General features: G+C 42.6%; 1 protein-coding gene across 11 annotated transcripts in view; it reads left to right on the top strand.

Annotated features, from left to right (window-relative positions):
* The window catches only part of PHLDB2 (pleckstrin homology like domain family B member 2), a 224750-nt gene that overhangs the window by 96808 nt on the left and 103097 nt on the right, over positions 1 to 24845 (top strand). For 9 of the 11 annotated variants that reach the window (XM_044251370.1, XM_044251371.1, XM_044251367.1 and 6 more), the window contains one exon: positions 12074 to 12185. In XM_044251370.1, the coding sequence (XP_044107305.1) occupies positions 12122 to 12185 (64 nt within the window). In that variant the 5' untranslated portion in view covers positions 12074 to 12121. Of the gene's footprint in view, positions 1 to 12073; positions 12186 to 22679; positions 22759 to 23041; positions 23120 to 24845 lie in introns of those variants that run through there. The other 2 variants (XM_044251378.1, XM_044251376.1) reach the window with 2 other exon arrangements.

The following is a 24845-nucleotide window of genomic DNA, read 5'->3' on the forward strand; positions in this document are numbered from 1 at the left end:
TCTCTGTATGTCAAATAAATAAATAAAATCTTAAAAAAAAAAAAAGAGTCTCTTCACTCTGTTAAAAAAACAAACAAACAAACAAACAAACAAACCTGGGAGCTTTCCCCGTGATCATTGACACTGGCTCAAGCAATTGTCTGGACCCAAAAAATAAGGAATATCCAATAACATATCTGGGTAAATTAACAAGGACAAAGATTCTTCAAACAAACACAGCTTTATGGTTACCTATATACCTGTTATGCTTTCAAAAGCCTTTAGATAATTGATGAAAGCTAATGATTTGATATCAGAAAAATATAATTATGGAAACGTAGCTGTATGCTCTACATGTAAAGAAATTTGAATTATCATTCCATGGGATTAGTGGTGATCTAACAGATTTCCAAGAATTTCCAACAGAACTTTGAAACAAAGTTAGATTCAAATGTTTTGTTTTGTTTTGTTTTAACTTGCCTAGAACTCATATCTAACACAATGGGAACAATTGTATTCTCTGTGGGCCTATTTCAAATGTAATCTAAGAAAAGCCTCCTTACCTGAGATTTACCTGGAAACCAATCAGACCTGAGAATACACAACCTAAGAGATGTATTATTAAATCTAACCTAAGAGAGATTGTCCTAGAACCATTTTGGAAAGAAGACAATCTTTTCCTGTGAACATTGCATCAAGGAAGAACTCAGCTAAGCGTGAATGGCTTACTCTATTTCCACTTTTACAGCCTACTTTAAAACTTTTATGGGAAAAATAAAAGAAGATAAAAGTGTGGATCACTTCCACGCTTCTCTCTACACACTAAAGCAACTGTTCATTTTATATGTCCGGCAGGATGGGTTTTGGTTGTGGTCAGTTCTGGCCTTTTCCAACGCCCCTGGCACCGAGGGGATGGGAGTGAGGGTGAATCAGTCTATGAAAGGCAGCCTGCGCTACAATTTTCCAGACTGGGGAAAAAAAACCTAAAAAGATAAAACCACTAAATGCAATACATGGTCCTAGTTTAGCTCCAACAAAGAATACTGTTGGGACAAGCAATTAAACTTGAAAGGAGTTTGTAAATTCAATGCTAGTGTCAATGATAATTTCTTGATGTTAATCCTGATATCACGAGTCTCTAACAAATGTCCTTGTTTGATGGGTTATGTGATGGGCACCATGTTCAAAACTTAATACAAATGGTTCCAGGAAAAATCAGCAAAAACACCCTTTGTGTTCTTGCAGCTTTTCTGAAGCTTGAAGTTATTCTAAAACTAGCAAAACTAAAATAGGCACTAATGAATTAACATTTATTTTGTTGTTTGTGTTAGTTTATTGTTGATTGTCTCAAGCTCTCTGATTTTCTCAGGTTCTCTGAGTAAACTATCATATCATCTGAAAATAGTTTCACTTCTTTTCCCATTCCTGTACCTCCTATTGTTCTTCCCTTTTAAATTGTACTGGCTAAGACCTCTAGAACAATGTTCAGCAGTAGCGGTAGAGATAGTAAGATCAGTAGACCTAGTAAGCATTCTTGACTCTTTCCTAATCTTAGTGGAAGTGTCTCTAGTATTTCCTCATTATGTACAATGCTGATTTTAGGACTGAGGTATTCTGTTTAGGAAATATGCTTCGAATCTTATTTTCTTGAGTGTTTTTTATCAGAAAGTTTTGTCAAAAGCTTTTTTTTTTATACAGAGGATGATCACATACTTATTCCTCTTACATCTACTGATTTGCTGTTTATATTACTAGATTTCCTAATACTGAATCATCCTTGCATTTATGAAATAAACCTCACTTGGTCATGGCATGTATTTTCTTAATGTGGTGTTGGATATTGTTTTCAAATACTTAATCCATATTTTTTGCATTGACATTGGATGATTGCTTGCAAAAGTATTTGCATATTAGAGTCATGTTCCTCCACTGTTCTTAGTAGAGCAGTCTCCATGAGAGGGAGCCTGGTGACAACAGAAAGGTTATTGAAGGGGTACCTAGGTGTCTCAGTCAGTTAAGCATCTGCCTTCGACTCAGGTCATGATCCTGGGATCCTGGGATTGAGCCCCACATTGGGCTCCCTGCTCAGTGGGAAGCCTGCTTTTCCCTCTCTTTCCACTGCTTCCTGTGCTTGTGCTCTCTCTCTCACTTTCTCTCTCTGTTAAATAAGGAAATAAAATACGTATTTTTTAGAAGAAAGATTGTGGGAGGTGGGGGCAACGGAGAGATGGAGAGACCCTTCTTCGGAGTCCCACAGACCTTTAGATGTTTGCCGGCCCCCTCCGCTGACTGACTTTTTGACCTTGGAATAGTTCATCCTTCTCTTCTACCTTCTATTCTCTCACGTGTCAGATGACAAACCCACCCCCAATAAATTAGGTGAGGACTACATGATGTCTGTGAAAACTTCAGCACGATGTCTGGCGCAGTGGCAGCCCACATAAGCATTGAGATATTTTATCATAAGTATTTTTCTCCTGCTCTTCTCACATTATAAAGAAAGCAGTGCTGGAATATATGTGAAGAGATACCGTAGTTTCCTCAGGAGACACTCAGGGTCCTTGTTTCAATGGTTCCCAGCATTTTGCTGCGATTGCCCAGCACAGAAAAGATTGAACTAGATGAGTGTGTTTTGTTTGCTTTTCCAGTTACCCTGTTCTACACTAGAGCTCTGTATGTGAATAGTTAAGACTTGAAGAGTGCCAAGCGGGTACAGGAGGGAGGACAGTGAAAGGAGTGGAAAAACAAGATACAATTTCTTCAGCCTTTACCTCATGCCAAGAACTACTTTAGCTATATCAGCAGTAAAATCGGTGAGGAAAGTTGAGAGGTAGCATCAAGATCTCAAAACCTGAGAGAAGCATCTTGAAAGGCAAGTAGGTAAGAGCACTGTTTCCCTAAGAGTTGAGATTAGCTTCTGTTCTTTTCTTCTCACTCACAACCTCTCAGAGTAGAGGGGAATGGAGAGACACATTCTCTCTTGGCTCCTTTACCTCTCAGTGTTCCACACCTCAGGAAACCACTCGGTCCAACGTAGTGGTCCTGCTCCTAAGACTCCTGAGTGCGAACAAGGTTAGGACAGACCTAATTTATGGATATGTTTATTCTACAACTCTTCCTTACTGACACATTTATTTTACAACACTTGGTGTGGATGGCAGAAATGAAAACACTGTCTACTACTCTCAGATTGGTGGAGTGCTCCCACAAGGTGCTGTGGGAGTGCCAGGGGAGAAGAGGTTGGCCTAAAGGCATTTGTGCTGAACCTAGAAAGTTGAAGCTGAGGGGAATGGCAAGTTTTGTTGGAAACAGCATAGAACAGGGATTTTAAAAAGAAGCTCCAGACTGACACAGACCTAGATACATATAGATATAGATAAAGATATAGATATAGATATATTAAGACCTTTTTAAAAATTATTTTATTTTTATTTTTATTTTCATTTTTAATTTCTCTCCAGCTTAACAGTATTCATTGTTTCTGCCCCACACCCAGTGCTCCATGCAATACGTGCCCTCCCTAATACCCCCCACCTTGTTCCCCCAACCTCCCACCCCCCCGCTCCTTCAAGACCCTTAGGTTGTTTTTCAGAGTCCATAGTCTCTCATGGTTCACCTCCCCTTCCAATTTCCCTCAACTCCCTTCTCCTCTCCATCTCCCCTTGTCCTCCATGCTATTTGTCATGCTCCACAAATAAGTGAAACCATATGATAATTGACTTTCTCTGCTTGACTTATTTCACTCAGCATAATCTCTTCCAGTCCCGTCCATGTTGCTACAAAAGTTGGGTATTCGTCCTTTCTGATGGAGGCATAATACTCCATAGTGTATATGGACCACATCTTCTTATCCATTCATCCGTTGAAGGGCATCTTGGTTTTTTCCACAGTTTGGCGACCATGGCCATTGCTGCTATAAACATTGGGGTACAGATGGCCCTTCTTCTCACTACATCTGTATCTTTGGGGTAAATACCCAGGAGTGCAATTGCAGGGTCATAGGGAAGCTCTATTTTTAATTTCTTGAGGAATCTCCGCACTGTTCTCCAAAGTGGCTGCACCAACCTGCATTCCCACCAACAGTGCAAGAGGGTTCCCCTTTCTCCACATCCTCTCCAACACATGTTGTTTCCTGTCTTGCTAATTTTGGCCATTCTAACTGGTGTAAGATGGTATCTCAATGTGGTTTTTTTTTTTAACATCAAAAAATGTTTATTTAAGTCCACAAAATACACTAAGAGTGTGATACCTCAGCCCTGGTAGTGGCAATTCTCATTTCTTTTTTTTTTTTTTTCCATCTTACCTTTTTTTTTTTTCCAATTTATTTATTTTCAGAAAAACAGTATTCATTATTTTTTCACCACACCCAGTGCTCCATGCAAGCCATGCCCTCTATAATACCCACCACCTGGTACCCCAACCTCCCACCCCCCCCGCCACTTCAAACCCCTCAGACTGTTTTTCAGAGTCCATAGTCTCTCATGGTTCACCTCCCCTTCCAATTCACCCAAATTCCCTACTCCTCTCTAATGCCCCTTGTCCTCCATGCTATTTGTCATGCTCCACAAATAAGTGAAACCATATGATAATTGACTTTCTCTGCTTGACTTATTTCACTCAGCATAATCTCTTCCAGTCCCGTCCATGTTGCTACAAAAGTTGGGTATTCATCCTTTCTGATGGAGGCATAATACTCCATAGTGTATATGGACCACATCTTCCTTATCCATTCATCCGTTGAAGGGCATCTTGGTTCTTTCCATAGTTTGGCGACTGTGGCCATTGCTGCTATAAACATTGGGGTACAGATGGCCCTTCTTTTCACGACATCTGTATCTTTGGGGTAAATACCCAGGAGTGCAATTGCAGGGTCATAGGGAAGCTCTATTTTTAATTTCTTGAGGAATCTCCACATTGTTCTCCAAAGAGGCTGCACCAACTTGCATTCCCACCAACAGTGTAAGAGGGTTCCCCTTTCTCCACATCCTCTCCAACACATGTTGTTTCCTGTTTTGTTAATTTTGGCCATTCTAACTGGTGTAAGGTGATATCTCAATGTGGTTTTAATTTGAATCTCCCTGAGGGCTAATGATGATGAGCATTTTTTCATGTGTCTGATAGCCATTTCTATGTCTTGATTGGAGAAGTGTCTGTTCATATCTTCTGCCCATTTTTTGATGTGTTTGTCTGTTTCATGTGGGTTGAGTTTGAGGAGTTCATTATAGATCCTGGATATCAATCTTTTGTCTGTACTGTCATTTGCAAATATCTTCTCCCATTCCGTGGGTTGCCTCTTTGTTTTTTTGACTGTTTCCTTTGCTGTGCAGAAGCTTTTGATTTTGATGAAGTCCCAGAAGTTTATTTTCGCTTTTGTTTCCTTTGTCTTTGGAGACGTATCTTGAAAGAAGTTGCTGTGGCTGATATCAAAAAGATTATCCAACATGATCAGGTGGGATTCATCCCTGGGCTACAAGGATGGTTCAACATTCACAAATCAATCAATGTGATACAACAAATTAATATGAGAAGAGAGAAGAACCACATGGTCCTCTCAATTGATGCAGAAAAAGCATTTGACAAAATCCAACATCCGTTCCTGATTAAAACGCTCCAAAGTATAGGGATAGAGGGAACCTTCCTGAGCCTCATCAAATCTATCTATGAAAGACCCACAGCAAATATCATCCTCAATGGGAAAAAGCTTGCAGCCTTCCCGTTGAGATCAGGAACAAGACAAGGATGCCCACTTTCACCACTCTTGTTCAACATAGTATTAGAAGTCCTAGCAACAGCAATCAGACAACAGAGAGAAATAAAAGGTATCCAAATTGGTAATGAAGAAGTCAAACTCTCTCTCTTTGCAGATGACATGATTCTTTATATGGAAAACCCAAAAGACTCCACCCCCAAACTACTAGAACTCATACAGCAATTCAGCAACGTGGCAGGATACAAAGTCAATGTGCAGAAATCAGTGGCTTTCTTATACACTAACAATGAAAATACAGAAAGGGAAATTAGAGAATCGATTCCATTTACTATAGCACCAAGAACCATAAGATACCTTGGAATAAACCTATCTAAAGAGGTAAAGGATCTGTCCTTGAGGAACTATAGAACACGCATGAAAGAAATTGAAGAAGACACAAAAAGATGGAAGACCATTCCATGCTCTTGGATCGGAAGAATAAACATTGTTAAAATGTCTATACTGCCTAGAGCAATCTATACTTTTAGTGCCATTCCGATCAAAATTCCACCGGCATTCTTCAAAGAGCTGGAGCAAATAATCCTAAAATTTGTATGGAATCAGAAGAGACCCTGAATTGCTAAGGAAATGTTGAAAAACAAAAATAAAGCTGGCGGCATCACCTTACCTGATTTCAAGCTTTATTACAAAGCTGTGATCACCAAGACAGCATGGTACTGGCATAAAAACAGACACATAGACCAGTGGAACAGAGTAGAGAGCCCTGATATGGACCCTCAACTCTATGGTCAAATAATCTTCGACAAAACAGGAAAAAATGTTCAGTGGAAAAAAGACAGTCTCTTCAATAAATGGTGCTGGGAAAACTGGACAGCTATAAGTAGAAGAATGAAACTCGACCATGCTCTTACACCGTACACAAAGATCAACTCAAAATGGATAAAAGACCTCAATGTGAGACAGGAATCCATCAGAATCTTAGAGGAGAACATAGGCAGTAATCTCAATGTGGTTTTAATTTGAATCTCCCTGATGGCTAGTGATGATGAACATTTTTTCATGTGTCTGATAGCCATTTGTATGTCTTCATTGGAGAAGTGCCTGTTCATATCTTCTGCCCATTTTTTGATATGATTATCTGTTTTGTGTGTGTTGAGTTTGAGGAGTTCTTTATAGATTCTGGATACCAACCTTTAGTCTGTACTGTCATTTGAAAATATCTTCTCCCATTCTGTGGGTTGCCTCTTTGTTTTGCTGACTGTTTCCTTTGCTGTGCAGAAGCTTTTGATCTTGATGAAGTCCCAAAAGTTCATTTTTGCTTTTGTTTCCTTTGCCTTTGGAGACATATCTTGAAAGAAGTTGCTGTGGCTGATATCGAAGAGGTTACTACCTATGTAACCTCATGTGTGAATGTATGTTTTCATTTCTTTTGGGTATACCCTTTTAAGCATATTTGACCATAGAGTTGAGGGTCCATATCAGGGCTCTCTACTCTGTTCCACTGGTTTATGTGTCTGTTTTTATGCCAGTACCATGCTGTCTTGGTGATTACAGCTTTGTAGTAAAGCTTGAAATCAGGTAACGTGATGTCGCCAGTTTTATTTTTGTTTTTCAACATTTCCTTAGCAATTCAGGGTCTCTTCTGATTCCATAAAAATTTTAGGATTATTTGCTCCAGCTCTTTGAAGAATACCAGTGGAATTTTGATTGGAATGGCATTAAAAGGATAGATTGCTCTAGGCAGTATAGACATTTTAACAATGTTTATTCTTCCGATCCAAGAGCATGGAATGGTCTTCCATCTTTTTGTGTCTTCTTCAATTTCTTTCATGAGTGTTCTGTAGTTCCTTGAGTATAGATCCTTTACCTCTTTGGTTAGGTTTATTCCCAGGTATCTTATGGTTCTTGGTGCTATAGTAAATGGAATCGATTCTCTAATTTCCCTTTCTGTATTTTCCTTGTTAGTGTATAAGAAAGCCACTGATTTCTGTACATTGACTTTGTATCATGCCATGGTACTGAATTGCTGTATGAGTTCTAGTAGTTTGGGGGTGGAGTCTTTGGGGGTTTTCCTTCTAAAGAATCATGTCATCTGTGAAGAGAGAGAGTTTGACTTCTTCACTGCCAATTTGGATACCTTTTATTTCTCTTTGTTGTTTGATTGCTGTTGCTAGGACTTCTAATACTATGTTGAACAAGAGTGGTGAGAGTGGGCATCCTTGTCTTGTTTCTGATCTCAGCGGGAAGGCTGCAAGCTTTTTCCCATTGAGGATGATATTTGCTGTGGGTCTTTCATAGATAGATTTTATGAAGTTCAGGAATGTTCCCTCTAACCCTATACTTTGAAGCATTTTAATCAGGAACAAATGCTGGATTTTGTCAAATGCTTTTTCTGCATCAATTGAGAGGACCATGTGGCTCTCTCAATATATTTTTTTTTATTTGACAGAGATCACAAGTAGGCAGAGAGGCAGGCAGAGAGAGGGCGGGGGGAAGCTGGCTCCCTGCTGAGCAGAGAGACTGATATAGGACTCTATCCCAGGACCCTGAGATCATGACCTGAGCTAAAGGCAGAGGCTTAACCCACTGAGCTACCCAGACACCCAAGACCTTTTTTTTTTTTTTTTTTAAGATTTTATTCATTTGTCAGAGAGAGAGAGAGAGCACAAGCAGGGAGAGCAGCAGGCAGAGGGAGAAGCAAGCTCCCTGCTGAAGAAGAAACCCAATGCAGGACTCTATCCCACGACCCTGAGATCACTACCTGGGCCCAAGCCGAAGGCAGGTGCTTAACCAGCTGAGCCACCCAGGCATCCCTCTAGGTCTATATATTTTGTCTCTGTTTCTTTCTTGCTATTAACCTTGAACAAGTTCCTTACATTTTTCTGAACTTCAATTGTATTGTCTGCAAAATAATGGAAAAGTACCTAATATATATGTGTGTTTGTGGCAAAGATTAAAAGAGATAATGTAAGTGAAACCCTTAGCACGATACTTGGCTTATGAATCCTCAGACGTAATGGCTATTATTATCATTATCTGGTCTTCAGAGGTGTTCCTTAGCTCCTGCCTCTGTCCATAGTCCTTTCCTCAGACCCAGAACTTCTTTTTTTTTTTAAACAAATTACTGAGATTGAATTCCTATACCATACAATTCATCCATTTAAAGTATAGACTTCAATGGTTTTTTAAATGTATTCGCAGAATGTTCCACAATCTAATTTTAGAACATTTCCGTTAACCCCCAAAAGAAACTTTATACCCATTATCAGTCACTTCCTATTCCTCCCCAACCTTTCCCCCAGAGCCAGCTCCAGTCTACTTTCTGTCTTTATAGACTTGCCTGTTCTGGACATTCTATACAAATAGAATCATATCATATAAGATGTGGTCTTTTGTGACTGGATTTTTTCACTCAGCATAATATTTTCAAGGTTTGTCTGTGTTGGAGCATCCTTTCTTTTTTATTGCCAAGTAATATCCCACTATACAGATCTACCACATTTCATTTATCCATTCACCTGTTGGAGGACATGTGGGTTGTTTCTGCTTTTTGTTTCTTATGAATAATAGTGATACAGACATTGGTATGCAAGTCATGTGTGAATGTATGTTTTCATTTCTTTTGGGTATACCCTTTTAAGCAGAATTGTTGGAACTTACGGCAGCTCCATGTTTAATCATTTGAGGAACTGCCACATTGTTTTCCAAAGTGGCATTTTGTTTTTCCAGAAGCTCCTTGCATGTATCCTGTCCAACACTTGTTATTATCTGTCTTTTTATTAAAGCCACCCCCATGGGTGGAAAGTGGTATCCCATTGTGGTATTGACATGTTTTTCCCTAATGATTAATGATGTTCAGCATCTTTTCATCTGCTTAGTGGCTATTTGTATATCTTTTCTGGAGAAATTCAGATCCTGTGACCATTTTGATTTTTAAGAATCCTTTGACATTCCAGATTACATGTTCCTTATCAGATGTATGATTTGCAGATATTCTCTACCATTCTGTGGGTTGTTTTCCCCTTTCTTGATGGCATTATTTGTGGCACAAAGTTTTTCAAGCTTTTTTTAAAATATTTTATTTATTTGACAGAGAGAGATCACAACTAGGCAGAGAGGCAGGCAGAGAGAGAGGAGGAAGCAGGCTCTCTGCGGAGCAGAGAGCCTGATGCGGAGCTCGATCCCAGGACCCGGAGATCATGACCTGAGCCGAAGGCAGAGGCCCCAACCCTCTGAGCCACCCAGATGCCCCCAGGCTTCTTTTTAATATAACTTTGGAAAACTATGTTTCAGCATTTATCTCCTACGAAAATGTTCAAGCTGATGGACTCTCCATGGGAGACTTGGTCTTGTACTTCCCTGATAATCATGAGGCCCTCATCATGTAAAAATCCTCAACTTTTAATGTTTCTGGCCAGGGTCATTGATCTATGTAGGCATTGTCCTCATCACCTTTCCTCTATGAACTCTGTTGAAAGGAGGAGCACTTCTTCTAGTCAAGGCCAATCCTCCAGCTGGGTTCTTGACACAGTCCTTACTCTCTCTCCCACAACCTTGCTCATCACTTCATCTCCCTCCCTTCTAGATCTTTACCATTTCCCTCTTTATTTTCTCTCAACAAATGAGCCAACTTAACTTGACTATTTTGAGAAGAAGCAAAGCTTCTCATGATCTGACCCTCCAAATTTCCACCTCTAGCCATGATCTCTACCCTGCACTTTGCCTGGATGCTTTACTGACATGTTCCAAATCAACACATCCAAAATTGAATTCCCTTCCTCACTCTACATCTGCTCCACTTCCAGTATTTCCATTCTTAGATAATGGCATCATCATCTATCAGCTACCAAAATCACACCATACTCTCCCATACCTTTCTTCCAGTACCAATAAATCATCTTGAGTTATCTTGTGCTGATAATATATCTATATCTATCTCTATGCCTATGCCTATTTCTAGAACTATATGTATATCACAGTCTGAACCTTGTTATCTTAAACAAATGCCCCACTTTAGTTTCTTAATGTCTCTTCCTAGAAATATTGCATAGACCTCTAACTGGTCTTTCTGCCTCTAGTTCTTAAAATCCATCCTCCTTAATATACCAAGAATAATTTAAACAAAACCCAATACTCTTTCAGCATCTTAATAGTAGCTGAGGGCTGTTACCTTACAAAGTAACACGCATTATTGACTTTTAATAACTCTTTTATTTGTCCTAAGCCTTAGGTCTCTCATCTGTGAAATGGGAATGATAAAACTTAGTCTTAGAGCCACTGTGAAAATTAGATGAGAAATATTTGGCATAGCAGGTGCACAATAAATTGAATCCTTTACATGACGGTGGGATCCACCTCCTGGGGCACCTCTGAGTCTGCAGAGAAAATTGGACTCATGAGAGTTGAGAAAGACATGACTTAAAGTCAAGAGCTCCTTGGGGAGCTCTTAAGAACAAAGACATTGGTTCCCTTCTCTATAATATGAGATTTTTGTAAAAGTTAAAAGAAATAATAAAGACTAAGTACCTGGGTGCCTGGGTGCCTGGGTGGCTCCCAGTGGGTTAAAGCCTCTGCCTTCGGCTCAGGTCATGATCTCAGGGTCCTGGGATCGAGCCCCACATCGGGCTCTCTGCTCAGCAGGGAGCCTGCTTCCTCCTCTCTCTCTCTGCCTGCCTCTCTGCCTACTTGTAATCTCTCTCTCTGTCAAATAAATAAATAAAATCTTTAAAAAAAAAAAAAAGACTAAGTACCTAATAGGATGGTTGGCAAAGCATGGGATGAAAAATAGAAAATAAGAAACAACAAAACCCAAGCTGGGACAACTATGTTGAGAAACTGACTATTCTGTCTAAATATTGGCCATGCTTGTTTGCTGGCATCTGTTTTTTTAAATCTGTAGCAATTCTACCCAAAGGGGTGTGTGTGTGTGTGTGTGTGTGTGTGTTTTAAGGATTTTATTTATTTATTTGAGAAAGACTGAGAATGAGAGAGAGAGAGAGAGAGAAAGTGCATGAGCAGGGGGAGGGGCAGAGGGAGAAGGAGAAACAGACTTCCTGCTGAACAGGGAACCTGACGGGGGCTCTATCCCTGGATCCTGAGATCATGACCTGTGCTGAAGGCAGACACCTAACCAACTGACAACTGAGCCACCCAGGAGCCCTCCCTCATCCCCCCACTGTCAAAGTGTGCTGTTGCTGGTGATGGGGTTTAAATCTGTCATTCTAAAGGGTAGCCTGCAGTGGGATTAGAAGATGATCCAGGATGTCTGTTTTTCAAATTCAACAGCCACTCATGTTCCCCATATGTTAGCTCTGTTGACCTTCAGTTTTCAGAGGTTGCCTTGACTTCCAAGTCATGGTACTTTTCTTTTCTCACCAAGTACAGGTCGGCATTGATCCCAGTTTCTCTTCTGAGATTCAGCAGAAGTTCCTGATGGAGGAAGACAATACCCAGAGAGAGGAGCCTGAGCAGGAGGGAGCTGACAAAGTGGCTACTGGTAAGAACTCTCAGTGTGCACTTCATTGATGGAGATTGTCGATAAATATTCACCAGTACCTACTCTCTGTCATACCTACTAGGACTGATCTGGCATTTTCCAGCATAAATTCAAGAGTCTAGCAAGCACAAGAAAAATCTCTGTGGGCTGGCAATCCTTGCCTAGAGCTTCAGCCCTGTGCTTACTTACCTCACTGAAGACATGTTGAGGTCTGTTTAGACCAGAGGTTAGAATGACAAGCAGGCCAAAGTAGCTGGTGTGGAGAGGTCTTTTTCAGTGACTCCTTGGTCAATCAAAAATTAAAGCCAACACAGAAAAGGCTGAGACGGGATGCACAGAGAAAGGTGTCCCGTCTTTTAGGCTCTCTTAGAGGAGCAGCGGATTTTGCTGCCTCCTTCCAGGAGGGCAGAGGTCCCATGCAGCCATTCCCATCACAGGGCTGGTAGTGGCTGTTGAAATCTTTGTAATGTATTCCCCCATATTCAAAACAGAATGAAGGGACTCAAAAAATGTCTATTTTCCTCACTATTTTTGATTCTGCCTCAGATGATCAAGTCATGGGCCAGGACATGGAAAGGGCGACTGAGGGATATGCTGGGGACCACGTGTCAGTTCACCTCACTAGTGTTTCCCTACCATGAGCTGATTATGTCTGCACTCCCAAGTCCTCTTCTGTGAAGGGAGGGTGATTTCATGTTAGATTTAATTTTTCATTGACTCATTCTGCAAAGTCCTACACATAGGAGGTAAAGTAGAAAGTTTCTGTATCAGTCTAGGTTCTCCAAAGAACCACAATCTCTCTCTGTATATATACACATATATACATATATATGGGTGGGGTGGGGAGAGATTGATGGATTGATTTTACAGAATTGTCGCCTACTGTTGTGAAGCTTAGCAGGTCTGTAGGGCTGGTCACAGGCTGGAAATCCAGGCAACATTTCTATGCTATAGCCTTGAGGAGAATTTCTTCTTTCTTGGGAAACCTCAATCTTTGCTCTTAAATTCTCTACAATTGTATGAGACCTAATCACATTATAGACGGCAATTGCTTTACTCAAAGTCTACTGATTTAAATGTTAATCATAGTCCCCCCCCCCAAAAAAAAAATCTTCATAGCGACATCTAGACTGGTTTTTGACCAAACAACCTGGCACCATAGCCTAGCAAAGCTGGCACAAAATTAACCATCACTGCCTTCTTACTTGACCAAGGCCAGGGATAGAGTTGGGAAAAGCTTTCTGGAAAGTGTGTTTCCTGAACTATTGCTGCTTATTAAGAAAGAATGAGTATGACGCATGCAAAAAGCCACAAGTAGTGTACTGAGATTGAAAGCAGCCCTCTCTGCAGGCTGGGGGGTAGGAAATGGTAAGCTACCCGCTAGGAAAATAACCTGACCTAACCAAATGGTTTGTTTTCTGTTTATTTGCTTAACGAGAAGCTGAGGGCTCTGGATTTATTTTAGCCTAATATCTTGATGGAGTCACTAAGGAATTCTTAAGCACTGAGGTGATGAGATTAGATTTTCAGTATTCAATACCAGTTCATGCTGTTCTCAATAAGTACCTGATGTGTCTACCATGTCTGAAATACTATGGAAAGCCCAGGTTGTATAATGGTGATTCACGTGGAGGAATCCCTGATTTCAAAGCTTGGGATTCTAGTGGGGACCTAGTGGGAAAAAGGACAAATAAAATAATTATGAATTTTAGGTGAGTGCTCTTGAGACTGGAGGCTTGATTTGGGAGCTTACAATTCCAATGTCTGCCTACACCTGTCCCACTGGGCCATGATGTTCCTGCCCTAAGTGCAAACTTCAAATACTGAGTAATCCCTCAGCGATAGCCCCATAACCTCATCCCTTCTCCTGCCCAAATACAAAGGGTCTTGGATTTGATACTTCCTCTCTTTCTGAACTGTGGATCTTAGCTTTCCCTTTAGACTCTTTCCATCTTCCATTGCCTTGGGTGAGCCTTGCCAACCACTCATCACTGTCTCTCTAGCTTCAGGTCCAATGAAATCATATCTTCCCTATGCCCCGGGCTTGCTCCTGGGCTCCTTCTCTAGGAGTGAAGTTAAGAATACCAGGAGATCAATGAAGGCAAAGGGAATGGAGAAAAGAGATCTACTGATAGACATTTAAGAGGTAAAGATGATCTGGTTTGGCAATGGATTAGTAACAGGGGTTGGGGAAATAAGACTGAAGACATTTTCCAGACTGGGGGGATTGGATGACTGAATGTAAGGGGTGACTTTTCATTTAATTATGAACTATAAAAAGGAGGAGGGTTGAGGGATGTGCATGGAATAAGGAAATGATGATTTGGGGACACCGGGTCTGCTGTGCCCAAGGGACTTCCTGTAAAGGTGTACAGTATGTGATCACCACCTTCCTTCCTGTGTACCCCTCAACCCTCTTCTTTCTCGTACTAAGGACTGTGACAGCTGGAATAGAAAAAGAGAGGTTGATATTTCCAATAGAATCAAAGCATTCAACTATTTATGGAGTCCTAGAGAATTTAACCTGAAATGCTAATAGCTCATTAGAGCTAAAACTTTCTTTTGAGATCTAATTATCAATGAGTTATTAATTAGGGGTAATGTTGCTCTCCATCCATATAGATCCTTCAAAATTGACTGTGTAAGGAATTTTCCACCTGGATAGTCACTTTGATGAACTTCACAAGCCAGATGGGATGGGGGGAAAAAACTAGTGTGTGTAATAGGAAAACAGTAAATCACATCAGGGTTTGTCTTGATGACATTGCCTATCAGTGTTAATGGACAAGAGGAATGGGGAGCACTTAGGTGATTTCCCCCCACCAGCACTCCTGCTTTTGGGGATCCTCAAACTTTATCCAGGCTTTTTTGTAGAGGAAACAGAGGAAGAGCTACTGTTCTGCCAGCAGGCTTGGGATAGGGGGAGAGAAATGTCCCCTTTGAAAGTATCGACATTTGCCTTCTCGACTGGCAAATTCATTTCAATGTATGTAAGTTTTCTCTTGTACTGTACGGGGTTGATAAGACTTTTATAAAATGAGCTGTAATATTACTTATTAAGGGCACAATATATTCATCAACTCATGTTCAAGTTCTGGAGATTCTTATGTCAATCTTATAAATACAAGACCAGTATCAGGAATCAACCTCTTGAACAATCAGAGAAAGACCTTTTAAATAGAGTTTCTTTTGGCTCCTGTTTGAGAAAGAGCAAAGGAATACCATCTTCTTTAGGCATAACTGTAACTCATGTAAACTTGGTTCTTGGCAAAAGCCAGAAATTCAAATGACTCTAGAAGAACTGTGTTAGTCATAAACATGGCTGTCTGTATCTTAGAACGAAATGCCTCAAACAACCACATACAACTTCCTGAGTACTGACACTCAATCTCTAGCCAGCGTTGAGTTCTAAACACAAATGTTTTCATTAGCTCTCTTAACAACTCCCCCCAAGAGAAACAGTGCAATTATCCCCATAATGTGAAACATTACAAAAAAGGTCAAGTGAGTAGCCCCCGGTGACGCAACTGGTTCCCTGGAATATTAAAGCATTGAATTTCCAGTCCAACACTTGGCCCAGCAGCCCAAAGGTACCTGTTCTGTGCTCATTTCTGTGAGCCTCTTTTGATCTGTAACTATGGAATCATCCTAACCCGAGGAAAAGAATGGCAGTCAGGAGTGGACAGAGTGATTTGGTGTCTTGACTGAGCCCTTAGTGAATATGTGACTGCGCAGCCTTGACTTGGATTGACAGCTTTGCTTAACATATGAGGAAAGAGAATCCTATGGCTTTACTGGAGTCTTCAAACTCTGTGGCTGGAGCTCATCTTTCTCTTTCATCCAGCCCCATATAATCAGTGTCCACTTCCTACACAGCCGCCGGCTCTTCCTGTATTTGTCCAGCGAGGAGGAGCCAGTGCAAGTTTAGAGCAAGGAAATGACCTAATTAAAATGGTATTAGACATGAAATCTAAAATTCAAAGCCCTATTCTTCCCCTCCCCCCCATAGCTGGCCCCAACTCCCCCGTGTCGTCTCTCACGCTTCCATCCGTGTGGGATGCCCTGCTTCTCTAGTCTGCCTGGGCTGCTTTGTTAATGCTCTCTCTTCTGTCTTGAAGGGGCCTTTCTCCATAGAAAGATCACATGTGTTGTCTTCCTTGATAGACTCACTGGGTAGAGAGAAACCCTTCCCTGAACCCACTTGTATCACTTTTTTACAGTATGTTTTATTGTATGTTACCATGTTACAGTTCCCTGCTTGGCAGTAAACTCCTTATCTAGAGCCACATAATAAATGATTTATTTTAGCTCTATCTTCCACTCATCCAGGCATATCATGTGGAACACAGTAGATGCTTAGTAAATTTGCCTTCGTGTTTAACGTTCCTCATGTGCTGAATCCCGTCTGCTGCTCTGAGTTGGCAGAAGTCTCTAGAGCAGCAAGGTTTGTCTAGATCCAACACATCAATCTGAGCCCTTATCCCTACCCAACAGGCTCCAGAGAAGTACACTATATCCTGTCCTATCATATTATATAGCATACCATAGCCTAGCATGTCATGAAGGAATCTGAAGTCAAGGAATGAGATAACTGGTGAAATGGTGAGTGTCAGATGAAAGGGAACACAAAGGGGAGAGGCAGACAGGCTAAGCTCCCTGCATTACGCAGGAGTGGCGTTCATAAGGGTACTGCTGTTCTCTGTGATGGGCAGATAAGCTACAAAGAAAACCCAAGGTTGTCATGCAGGAAAAGTCGACCAATTCAGGCTCTTTGAGTGATTAGAAAAAGGGCCTGATAAACACTGCTGGGATAGGTTAATCTAAAATCCCTCTCTTTCTCTCTGTCTGTCTCTCTCTCTCTCTCTCACACACACACACACACCCAGCATCCTTTTCCTGCCTGATTCCAGTACAAACTCACAGACAAGGTTGGAGACGGGGCTGAAAGAGAACATCTGATGCAGAAATTAATGAGATGGTCCACGTGTATTTAGATTACTCTCATAAGTGGAGAAGCAATCTTAATAGTTTGAACATAAAGCCGTGTACACAGGGATAAATTCCCACCTTAGCTTTGGTTAATTTTATGGCATTAATTTGAAGAGCCAATGTGTTGTGTATACTTCATATATTTAAAAACATATTTGAGAACACAGAGTAAAGTCCAAATATCCAGTAAGGTTATTGGAATAAAAATACATCAAAGATGTAAAAAAAAAAAAAGTAGTAGGAAACAAAATCTTTATTTCCATGATATAATCATTTAATGACTTTGAGCTTCCTGGCAACCAGGATACAAAGGGAAACATGCGTTACATAGTTCTCCTTAACGACGAATGCAAATCCACTGTGAAAATAGATGAAATACCTTTTCTAAGAAATGAAAGAACATGGACTTTTTAAGAGAGAGAAAATGTATCCTAGTACTAAACTCTAAAATGGGTTTATGGTGGGGAACCCGACTTACATAGGATAGTACAAACGAAAGGCTTAATGTCATTGACAACAGTTCCACAAGAGAAGGTAAATTGGATTGGAAATTTCTCTTTTGGTCAGGACTTTATGCTGAGCGAAATACACCAGACACAGAAAGAAAAAAACCTGCATTATCTCACTTATATGTGGAATCTACAAAGAGCTGATTACAGAGAAGCAGAGAGCAGAAAAGAGATAACCAGAGACAGGGAGGTGGGGAACGTGGGGAGATGTTGGTCAAAGAGTATGGAGTTAAAGTTAAAGTATAAATAAGTCTGGAGATCTCAGGTGTAGCAGGCTGACTATAGTTAATAGTACTGTATTGAATATTGGACAATTGATAAAAGGGTAGATTTCCGGTGTTCTTACCCCCTCACAAATAAGGTAGCTATGTGAAAAGATGTGTTTGTTAGTTTACCTGTAGTAATCCTTTCACTATCTGTATGACCATCAAATAATCATGTTATATACCTTGAATATAAAGCACTTTTATTTTTTAAAAAAGAAAAAAACCCTATACTTTCAAATGCTCCCTGTGTGCTAGCTGTCTCCTGTCAAAAGCATGGTGCCCTTAGCACATTCATTCATTAAAATATGAGTTGGGTGTTATTAGTCTCATTTTTTCAGGAAAGAAATTTGTTTTTCAATAAAAGTAAATAACACATTCCAACAGGGCTGAGTCAGGGTTTAAACCCAGGTCTGTCTGACTCCCATTCAGTGATCTTTCCACTGCACTCTGCAAATAAAAACGTCTTGGTTCTTTATATAGGCATGTTATTAAAGAGAACATCAGTACAAATAATTGGACTGGGGTTGGGGATGGCCCAAGCTAATAGCTACAAACATGTGTTAAGCTATCACTACAGAGAGACGAAGAGATGTGCAGATTCAGGACACGAGTTAATCAAGTCCAACTGGTCTTTGTTAATGAGAGGGTACCATAGCAAAATTAAGTCCAAATGGAATGATCCATAAGTAACTTATAATATAACTTTGTGCAACATTTCTCCTTTTCCTATGTGAGGGGAGGATATAGCAAAGTAAGATTGGGTATGGTATCCACTACAGGTCCTAGAGAAGGGGGTAGTTTACAACCCAGTATCCTAGTGGACAATAGGAAAAGGCAGAGAGAGAGAGTGAGGTGTGGCTCTGGCCTGGGATTAAAGAGGGGACTTTGTTGTAAAGAACCGAGGAAATGGAAAAAGTGAAAGGAAAGAGCTCTTTTTTTTTTCTCTTTAAATATCATCATAACTAAAAAGAAATTCTGGTAATAATACTTATTACATAATAACCAGTGTTACATTTTGAGTACCTTCTCCACATTTGAAGATGCCTGAGGTCTGCATTTAACATGTTGTTTAAGCTTTGTGGCTTCGTGGGGACCTCTTCATCTCCAGGCCCTTGTGGCATTATGCCAGCTACTGAAAATCACACCAATGCAGCAGAAGTGAGAAGCGTTGGTGGCTTTAGTCACTTTATAAAAAGTCATATTGAATGAATCGTCTTTGAGCCCCTTCCAAGTGAGTATCAAGTGTTGAGTAGTATTGAGTCTTGGAGTATGGTTCACACAAATATGAATACAATGATCCCTCTTGCCTTTAAGGAGCTTGGCTGAAGTCAAAGAGACCAAAATGTCAACAAATAAAACAAGGCAGTGAGAAGAGGCCGATGAGGATCACTTTTTTTTGCCCGGTGATTATGAATTAATCTTTATCCAGAAGCTTCCTCTGACATATCATCCTACCCAAACAAGAGACAGAGGGGAGTATTTAAGAGTATGGACCCTAACACCATCCTGCCTCTGTGAAAATTCCGATTCCACCCAAACTTATTAACTGAGTGACCATTAACTCCTCTGTGCCTCATTTTTTTCAGTCATAAAATGGGAGTAGTAATAGTACTTACCTCAGAGGGTTGTTAGTAATAATAGTACTTACCTGACAGGGTTGTTAGAGGAATAAACTAACATTGTAATATATTTGGGAGAGCACTTAGTATATACAGCAATTGTTGCTCTGAGTGAACGTTAGCTATTTTTTCTCAGACACGCATGTTGTTAAATACTGTCATTCTAGGTGTGCTGTGTTGGTAGACATACTCTTCAGACCCTTTGCGGGGGAACAACTTGTCTCTAAAATGTCTGTCTGGTTGAGTGGCATCATTCTGGGCAAGAAAATGTTGCAACCATAGTGCTCTGGGTCAAAGCCATCATTTATACTACAAGCCAGGCATCATTCAGGCATCATTCAAGACAGCTTTTCTCAACATTTTTTAATGTTTTTAATGCCACTGGGGATGTGTCACTGGAGAGAACAGACAGAAATCCCTGCCTGCACAGAATTTACACTCTAGTGAGGAGAGTCAGACAATAAAAATAATTCTAAAAGTACATTTTATAATATTATAAAAGGTAAAAACTCTGTCAATAAAAGAATGAAGAAAGCTTACTGGTATGAAGAACACATGTTTAATTTTAATTAGAGTAGTCAGGGTCGGCCTGAGGCACATGGTGACATTTGAACAGGGTCTTGAAGGAAGTGAGGGAGTGAGGGAGCACGGGGGCTGGGGGAGGGGACAAATCCAGGCAGAGAGGCCAGCATAAAGGCCCTGAGATGGAAGTATACCTGTCCAGGAAACCAGTCTAGGAATACTGAGGAGGCCCTGGTGGCAGGAGCTAAGTGAGTGAGGTGGGGGAAGTAGGAGCTGAAGTCAGAGAAGGGCAGATCATGTGTTGTCCTTCTGGGTCATTCTAGGAACTCTGGCTTTTGTTGTCACTGAGGGTTTTGAGGATGGGGTGATACGAGTTGCCATAATGTTTAAAGGAATTGCTCTGGCCGCTGTGTGGAGGAGAACCCACAGGGCGGGCAAAAGTGGAAACAGGGTGAGGGTAATCAAAGTGAAGACATGATGGTAGATTACATCTGGGCGATGATAAGAGTGGAGGTGGTAAGGAGTTGAATTTTGGACTCATTGTGAAAGTAGAGCTAAAAGGATTTCCTGATGGATTGGATTTGAAATGCAAGAGAAATAGAAAGGTCAAGGATAACACCAAGGTTTTAGGCCTGATATGAGTCAGACTTCACTTGGGACAGGACCCCCAAAGGGTCTGGGAGGTGGAGGGAGGAATTTCAGGATTTCAAGTTTGGGAATGTTAAGTGGGAGGAGCCCCGTAAGCATCCAAGTGGGCCTTGCCTGAAGCCTGAAGTTCAGGGGAGATGGCCCAGCCGGAGGTAAGATTTCAGAGTCATTACCATACAGGTGGTAATTACTGCCACAAACAGGATGAACTCACCATGGGAGTGAGTGTGGATAGACAAGGGAACCAAAGTCTGAACCCCGGGTACTCACTCCACTGCTCAGAGCTGGGAGAAGAAAAGAGACCAGCAAGGGAGACTGACAAGGAGCAAAGGTTAGGAACAAAACCATGAAAATAAGATGTGGTGGACGCCAAACTCATTTCCAGGAGGAGAAAATGATCAGCTATCAACTGATAGCTCAAGTTGGGTAAAGACTGAGAGACTTTTGACTCAGGACTTTGATCTCCATAAGAAGAGGACTGGTGACATGGGCAAAGCAAAGCCTGACTGGAGTAATGAGAGGGCAGAACCTGGAGACAGCTTTTCTCAACATTTTTTAAAAGGCATTTTGCAGTAGCCGAACTAAAAAAAAAAAAAAAAAAGACAAGTGGCTGGTGGGGGAAGTGGATGCAAGAGGGAGTGTTTTGTTTTTAAGATGGGACACATAGCATGATTTTATGTTGAAGGAGATGAGCCAATAAAGGGAGAAAACTGATGATGTGAGAGAAGAGAGATCTGCTAGAGCACTTACGGGTTGGATTGACCCCTGTATGTTTCTGTGCAGCAGAGAGCCAGGAGAGGAAAGAAAAAAAAAAAGTCCTATAAAACAGCAAGCAGTTCATAGATGAGCTTCTCCCCGAAATTAGAAACCAGGCTTTCACCTGCATGAATGAAAATTCCATGAAATAAGCCATTTGTTGAATGACTACTAGGCCACTTACGGTGACAGATCCCTTGCCTACATTATCCAAAAGCTTATTATCCGACTTCCAACATCAGTATCATTATTACTACACTTGTAGATGAAGAAAATGTCACTGGGAGCTAAAGCAGCCATACTGAGCATATGTTTAAAAGTCCACAGTTCATGGTACTCTCTTCCCTGCTGCTGAGGCTTCCTTGAAGGCTGAGGGCCTTCATCTTCGTAACCCCAGAGACGGGCTCAGAATTTGGCAGAGGCTCACATTCCCGCGTGCCCAGATGCACTGCGGACTGCCCTGGGTCTGCTTCGTTGCCTTCCTCGGAAGCATCCTTTGGAGGACGTTCACACCAGCCTTCTTTTCACTGGTTGCAGCAACTCAAAAAACAAAACAAAACAAAAACAACCAAAAAACTTTGGAAAACAGAGAAACTTTCAAAAAATGACCGAAGGGAAGTTAGAATGAGTTAGTTCCAAATCCTCAGCCTTTCGCTGAGGCCGTGCCCCACAGATTTTACGAAGCTGCTTTTCTGACGCGTCAGGTACCTGCCCCCGGGCGAGCTGTCGGGAGCAGGTGAGGCGTGGCCACCTGGAGTTTCCCAGTAGAAACTCCACAGCGGGTGAGGAAATCATCACCGGAGGACGTGTAACCTCCCGCCCTTCTTCCAGACCGTAAAAAAAAAAAAAAGAAAAAAGAAAAAGAAAGAAGAAGAAAGGAACGAAACGAAAAAAGAAAAGGAAAGGAAAGGAAGCGAAGGGAAGGGGAAAAAAGAAAAGGAACAGGAAAGCCTGCCACAAACGTCTCCAGTGCGCTGCTGTAAAGGCGGCTTTGAGGACTGGCGCGGGGTGCTGGGGCGAACAGTCGGGCTCCTCCAGCGGTAGTAAAAGCCCTAACTGTAAACCGCCGTGAGCTGGGCGGCTCGGTGACTTACTGCCCCATTTCGCTGGGTGCCCGGCGCGGTGGTTGCGCAGGGGCCGGGGCACAGAACCGTGGAGCGCGGAGCTCACCACCGCGCGGGAGGGGGACCGCACAGGGTGCCGCGGCGCACCGAGCGCGCCTTCCCGCCCTGGCCGCCGACACCCGGCAGTGCCGACGCGCCAGGTGAGGAGGGGGAGGCGGCGGGCCGGGAGGGGTGGGGCGCGCCGGCTGCGGGCGTCCGGGCCGCTCCCCGGGGGGCGCTGCCTCCCCCGCGCCGAGTTGGTCGCCGCCGGTTGCGCGGCGAAGGGTTGGGGGCGGAGAGGAGGCAGTGGCCGCCGGGGCCCAGGAGGGGCGCGCTGACTGCGCACGGCGAGTCCGGAGTGGCCGGACGGTTGCGGCTGGAGCTGCGTCGGGGCCCGGCACGGGGCCGGATATCGGGGGTCGGGGGCCGGGGGCCGGGGGCCGGAGGGAGGGCAGGGGCCGGGGGCCAGGCGAGAGGGCGACGGGGCCGGTGGAGAGCCGCAGCTCGAGGAAAGATGAGACGGTGAGTGGGTGCCGGGGACGCGGAGTTGCTTTGCTTCTCTTGCAGGCTCTGGGGACAAAAGCCCGGACTGGGGTTAGCGGAAACCTGGCCGAGCAGCTTTGGGGGGCCTGAACCCAGGCAGGTGACTGGACCCTACTGGCGAGCATCCTGGGGAGGGAGTGTCGGGATAGGGGAAACTCTCACAAAGCGATTGTAAGGAACGGGCGGGATCTGGGGGGACCGGAGGCAACTTTTGCCCAGAACTCTGGAATGACCGACGAGAGAGGGATTGAGATCTGCGGTGGAAAGCTGCTTTGTCGCGGTGCGCGGAGGAAAAAGAAGGTCTGCTGCTGGATGGTGTGGGGCGCGGGATTCGGAAACGACCCCTTCCTACCCCCAAATATCTGGCTAGCTGCCCTTCTGTGATTCCACTGTTTCAAGAGTGCGGCTCACAAGTTTGAGCCGCGCAGAACCTCAATTCCGACTTGGCTTTGGATCCCCCAAAGTTTGTGATATGGCGGTCTCTGTACCCCAAGAGAAGAGGCTGCAAGCGTTGGGGAATTTTCTGAACCCCCGTTTCAGCCCGCGTCGGGCAGGGCTGAGGCGCAGCTGAAATGTTTGCTGGTGCTTTCAGTAACTTAGCACTAGCAGTCATCACTTATTGAAGCGCCGAGGACCTGGCTAACTCCCGCCACCGCCAGGAAATTAAAAGGCTGACAGGCTGTCCCTTCCAGGGTAGAGGTGTCCTGTTTGCTAGAGCTTCTGAAGTCCAGCCGGCTTCCAAAGCCTGTGCATCTACCTTTCTTATGTAAAAGAAGGAACTCTGCCTGCAGCCTTTTAAGTTGGTAGACTTGCCAGGGGCTGGAAATACTCTTGGCTGGCCCTGCCCTGATCCCTAGAAGTCTTCCTTGTGCAGCTCTGAAGTAGCTCTCAAGAGTTCTAGAATGCAAGACTAGTCACTGCCAAACGCGCCTGGGAGTGGAACTCGGAGAGGAGGTGCACAAATGTGGATTCCTTTCAGTATAAGTTTTTTTGTCAGCCATATTTCCCTTCATTCTAGAAATGTGTAAGTTGCAGATACTTTCTTTCAAGTATTGGAGTGTAACTTGAAGCATCCTAGTTTGGCTTAATTGAGGTGTTTGAGATCCGTCCCTGAGATTCAGACATTATCGGAGTTCAGCTGGGAGAGATCCAAATGAAGTCCAGTTTCAGAGGGTTAAACGTTTGCCCTGAGTACACTTGAATTCTTGCTTCCTGGTAGGATAGCAACAGAGTAGTTGGATTTGGGATAAATAAACCTCTAGAGTTGCCCACTATTTTAACAGAATGGCTATATCCCTGGTACCACTGCCCTCAATTGTGTAAATATTTGTTTGAATAAAGAGCTGAGTTCTTTGAAAAGTAACAGTTGTGTCTATTCACGTTTCCCTTTTCATACCCTGCACTTAGTCCTTTAAAAGTGTTTCTTTTTCACCTTATATTTTTAATGTACAGACATTTTGAAGTACAAACGCTGTATGTACTTAAGAAACTCTGTAAAGTCCTGAAAACGTTTAAAATGGGTGTTTCCTTCGACTAGCGTAGCCTTCACCTTCTGAGACCCAGAGGTTTGCAAATCTCAGCCTTTCTCACCAGTGGGAAAATGAGATGTTTGGTTAAGAGGAGTAATGATTGCAGTTTGCAGCCTTCAGTCTGTCTCACGAAGCTGGTAGCTGCTGTTCTTTGGGCAGAGGACTGACCGTAGGGG

The sequence above is a fragment of the Neovison vison genome, chromosome 6, assembly GCF_020171115.1.
Source record: "Neovison vison isolate M4711 chromosome 6, ASM_NN_V1, whole genome shotgun sequence".
Lineage (NCBI taxonomy): Eukaryota > Metazoa > Chordata > Mammalia > Carnivora > Mustelidae > Neogale > Neogale vison.